The sequence below is a fragment of the Hyperoodon ampullatus genome (genome assembly GCF_949752795.1).
Source record: "Hyperoodon ampullatus genome assembly, chromosome: 4".
Lineage (NCBI taxonomy): Eukaryota > Metazoa > Chordata > Mammalia > Artiodactyla > Ziphiidae > Hyperoodon > Hyperoodon ampullatus.
This window is the reverse complement of record NC_136917.1, coordinates 59,720,951-59,725,272: the sequence shown is the minus strand read 5'-3', so window position 1 is coordinate 59,725,272 and position 4,322 is coordinate 59,720,951. Positions and strand designations below refer to the sequence as shown.

Below are 4,322 nucleotides of genomic sequence, written 5' to 3'. Positions count from 1 at the left end.
ACTAAGAAAAAATAAAACCTAGCTAAGAGAGGGAGAACGTCATCTACACGGGTACATCACAGATGGTCTAGCTGTCAGAACCTCCTCCACCCTTTCCAGCAGCGACCAAGCGGATCAATATTGAAGGAGGGGGCATTCCTAAACGGTGAACCACATCTTGGCTTGAAGGTTAAATAGCACTTGCCCGAAGCGGCTTGGCCTTTCCAGCGGAACCTGAACTTACCGAAAGGCAACCTCAGAACCTAAAAGATGGAATGAAAAGAGGACCTGGACTTGTTAGGAGCCACACAGCTCGTGACTCCTGACAGGAAGGAACTCAGGTCTCCTAACTCGCGATAATGCCTGTTTTGTCCCCCTAACCTCTTTGCGAGGCCCGTGATTCCAAGGAGGACACAGCTCTGGGCTTACCTCAGGTTTGAGTCTGAGACTTACCTTCAGGAGGAAGAGAAATAGGCAGGGAATCACACACAAGCGAAGGCTCTAGCAGAATTCAAGGAAATCTGGGGAAAGGAGGCGATTCGACCAGACGACAGCTATGCCTCTCGACCAGTTAGGCTGGAGTCTGGCTTCTCCGTTTCTCTCAGCGGACTGTCGAAGTTACAGTCTCAGAGCAAGTTCAACAGCCATAGGCCCTGACCATTCAAACCTTCCGCCCTCCCAATAACCTATCCCGCTCGCCTCTAAGCTGCGCCAACCAATCTCCGTGCATCCGCCTATACACCCCCGCCCCCCCACCTCGGCCAATCGTTTGCCTCGTACAGCACCCGGGGGCGTGAACTGTTCCGGAAGGAGCGAGATTTGCCCCGCCCCGCAGCCCAGCGGGCTGCCGATTGGCCCACCAAATTTCGGCAAGGCCCGAGTTAAACCCCGCCCCACAGGGAGTTTGGCGCCTCATTGGCTCCCCCTCTGGCCTATCACCACACCCTTTCTGAGCTCTCCTTTCCTTCAGCCCCTCCAACCCCGGGACATTTAAATTGCACCTTGCTAGCGACGACCACTCCCTAGGATAATACCTGGAGAAATTAATTTAGGTGGGAGGGTGCTTTAAACGTTTTTTGTTTTTGTTTTTTTCCCTTGCTTCTTTCTTGTATCGTTACGTAGACCTTTCCCTCTTAGTTTTGCTAGCCTTCCCCTGTAGATGGAACATTTGACCCCCGTGTGGCAGATGTTGCGGCGAGACAGGTGCGTGTATTTATGATGAGTAGCACTGGCCCCTTCCAAGAGCTTTCCTGGGTCGGTGTCCCTTTTAAGCGCGCAGCATCTGAGACGCTAGGTTATATGCGGTAAAGGGAATTCCTTTTCAAGGAAAGTAGGAGAGTTGAATCATCTCTTGGCGTAATCCTTATCACAGTCCAGAGGATCCCAAACTTTGGTTGTTTATGGAAATTTGAACATTGACTAGGTGATACTAAGAATTTATTCTTAATGTTGGGGATTTGCTTTTAAATAATCCTGTGGGAGTGGTGGTGAGTATAGGTGAAACAAGATTGGCCGTGAGTATTGGGTGATGGGTAGCTAGGGGGTACATGATATCAGTGCTCTCAAAGTTTTATCCGCATACTAATCACCTGCGGGTCTTGTTAAAATACATATTCTGATTCAGTAGATCTGGGTAAGAGCCCAAGATTCTGAACGTCTAACAAGCTCCCAGCTGATGCTAATGCAGCTGGTGCTGGGACCATACTTTGAGTTGCAGGGGATTATGCTATTCTCTTTGTATATTTGAAATTTTCCATAAAAATGTTTAAAACAACCTTGGAAGCTCTTTAAAATACATGTTCCCAAAGTGATAATTCAGTAGGTCTAGAGTAGGGCCCAGGAATTATCAAGGCCCCCAGGTGCTACCCAGGCAGATGGTTTGCAGACCACACTTTGAGAAATGAATTAGAAATGCAGCCTTTATCTTTGAGAGACAATAAGTGAGAAATACAACCTTTATCTGGTGTCAGGATCTTGGTAGTGGTAGTGGCTGAGAGTAGCTGGGTTTTATCCTAATACCCTTTTCATCTGTAGAATCTGCTTCCCCAGAAAGGAGGTGCGTGAAGAGTCTTTATCCTTTAGGATAGAGATGGTGAGTGTGGGAGTCAGTACAGAGCCCTGCCATGCCAGGTGAGTTTGACAATCAGGCTGGGGATTAAGGGAATGTGGGAAGAGTTGGTTTCCGCTTTGATGACCATCATCACACTTCATGGGACCACTGTCTACTTCCTCACAGGTGGGAGGTAGAGACAGATGCAGTTGTCCTACAGCGGCGGCAAAAGCAGATAGATTATGGCAAGCGCACACCTGGTTACCAGTGCTTTCTGCAGCAGGTCCCCAAGTGAGTGCAGTTGTGGGTAGTCACAACAAGAGTGTCAACCACGTGGCTTTTGTTCACTGTCAGATGATGGAAAGATACTAGAATCTGAATGCTCCCACAAAGTTGTAGCATTACTAAAATAAATTATCCTGCAGTCTAGCCCCCCAGATAAGTTTCCAAGTGTTTTTTCAAATGGAATAAGTTATACGTGGGCCATAAGTCTTTTTAAAGCTCTATCCATGTTTGCTAATGAAATTTTTTTTCTTCCATCCATTTTCACCTCATGCCTCCATCTGACTTGGCTAATTACAACATACTTGCCTAATTACATGTAAGCTTACACACATACATACAAATTAATGTATGAAAAGGTAGAATGTATTTTAAAGAGATGTCAAATATTTTCTTTTATATCTCTCTTGACTTCTGAGGGAGTTGGAATATCTAATTTACCCTTCCCAGAAGAAAGAATATTAGGGAATTGGGAAGTTTGATGTTTAATCTAATTTAAAGATTTTCTTTGGATTGCGGGCATTGATCTTACCTCATTATCAGAGAATCCCTAATCAGTCTCCTAATTCATCATGATAAGCAGTGAGCTGTGCCCCTTCATCTTGACCTTGGTCTGACATGTATGTTGTTGCCAGGGCACAGCGACAGCCAGGACTTCACCCCCAAACACCAAACAAGAACAGGAGGTACAGCCGTCGTTCCTGGGATGCCCAGATCAGGCAGTGGAGAAGAGCCCTACATTCCTGGGACCCCCCCAGCCAGCCTCTGCAGGCTGAGGGGTGTGTGCACTACTATTCCTTGTTCCTTCCCTGAGTGGTGGACTAAGCCCTACCTCTCCCCACTTTGCAGAGGTTTAGCTTTCACTGGCTGAAAAGGGAGAGTCTGAATGAGCTGCATGTTCCTCTGACTCTGCTGCCTTCCTAGGTGGGGAATGGACAATCTCTTAGAGCCAATGGATTCCACCCCTTTGGATGACTGGCTCCAGACCCTGGAACCCTCAGAGAATCTGGATGGAGAACAGAAGGGAGCCCAGGTAGTATCCTCTGCTAAAACCCACTGGAGCAGGGTCAGAGATGGGATCTGGCCCAGGAGGTCAGTTATGATGGAGTTCAAGGTAGTAGCCCAAGAACAAAAGAAGGAAAATGGGACAGAAAGAAAAAATTGCAGGACGTGAGTAAAAACCCTTGAACCAAAAGTGGCATAAGGAAATCTAGTTATAGTTAGTAATGGGGGACAGGTTGGGCTGCACTGGGGGCGCTGTTTTATACGTGATGAAATGGGTGTCATCTTCCTTTGAAAGGAGACATGAAACCTGAGTTGCAGGGTTTGGTTGTTTTAAGTGTCTCAGTTTCTTTCAGTGTTTTCCAAATGCGCCAATGCTAACTTAACTTCTTATTCTCAATCACTTAACTTTAGTAAGCATGGTATTTTGTTATTAAATAAAAAGGGGGATCACCAAGTGGTGAAGACCAAGGGCTTTAGAGCCTCAGACTGCTTTTTTTTAAACTTTTTATTTTATATTGGAGTATAGTTGGTTAACAGTGTTGTGAGTCAGATTGCTTTTTAATACTGCTTTTGTCCACCACACGGGCAGTCACTTAACCTCTCCTGCTGTTTAATCCATCAAATAAGGAGATTTTGTCTCATTTCATGATTGTAAACAAAAATGAGAATACACATTTAAAGTATGCAGCACGGTGCCTGGCACATAAGTGCTCCATAGCAGCAATTATTGGAAACCATGTCTCCTACACTTCATGGCCCCTGTCCCTTCTTTTGCCAAGGGGAAATGTGCAGGGCAAACAAATGTGCAGTGTATCTCCCATCCCCCACCATTTTCTTGATACTACCTCACTTTCCCTCTACTCTTCTTTTCCAGTTTGCAGGTTTGGTGGCTCCTGCCTCCTCCCTTCCCTGGCTCTGTGAGGAAGATCCCCACCACTGGCTCTACCTTCTAGCTGATCACAATTACTTATCTGTCCCAGACTTGAGTGGGACACAAAATATTTAG

At 46.2% G+C, this 4,322-nt stretch overlaps 1 protein-coding gene across 1 annotated transcript; it reads left to right on the top strand.

Annotated features, from left to right (window-relative positions):
• Positions 1 to 2,068: 2,068 nt before the first annotated feature.
• LOC307051645 (oocyte-specific histone RNA stem-loop-binding protein 2-like) lies at positions 2,069 to 4,322 on the top strand (the record flags this gene model as incomplete). Its single annotated transcript, XM_079702101.1, has 5 exons — positions 2,069 to 2,109; positions 2,216 to 2,320; positions 2,947 to 3,090; positions 3,236 to 3,347; positions 4,191 to 4,322. 5 exons carry the CDS (start codon positions 2,069 to 2,071, stop codon positions 4,320 to 4,322), a joined length of 534 nt encoding a protein of 177 aa, XP_079558227.1.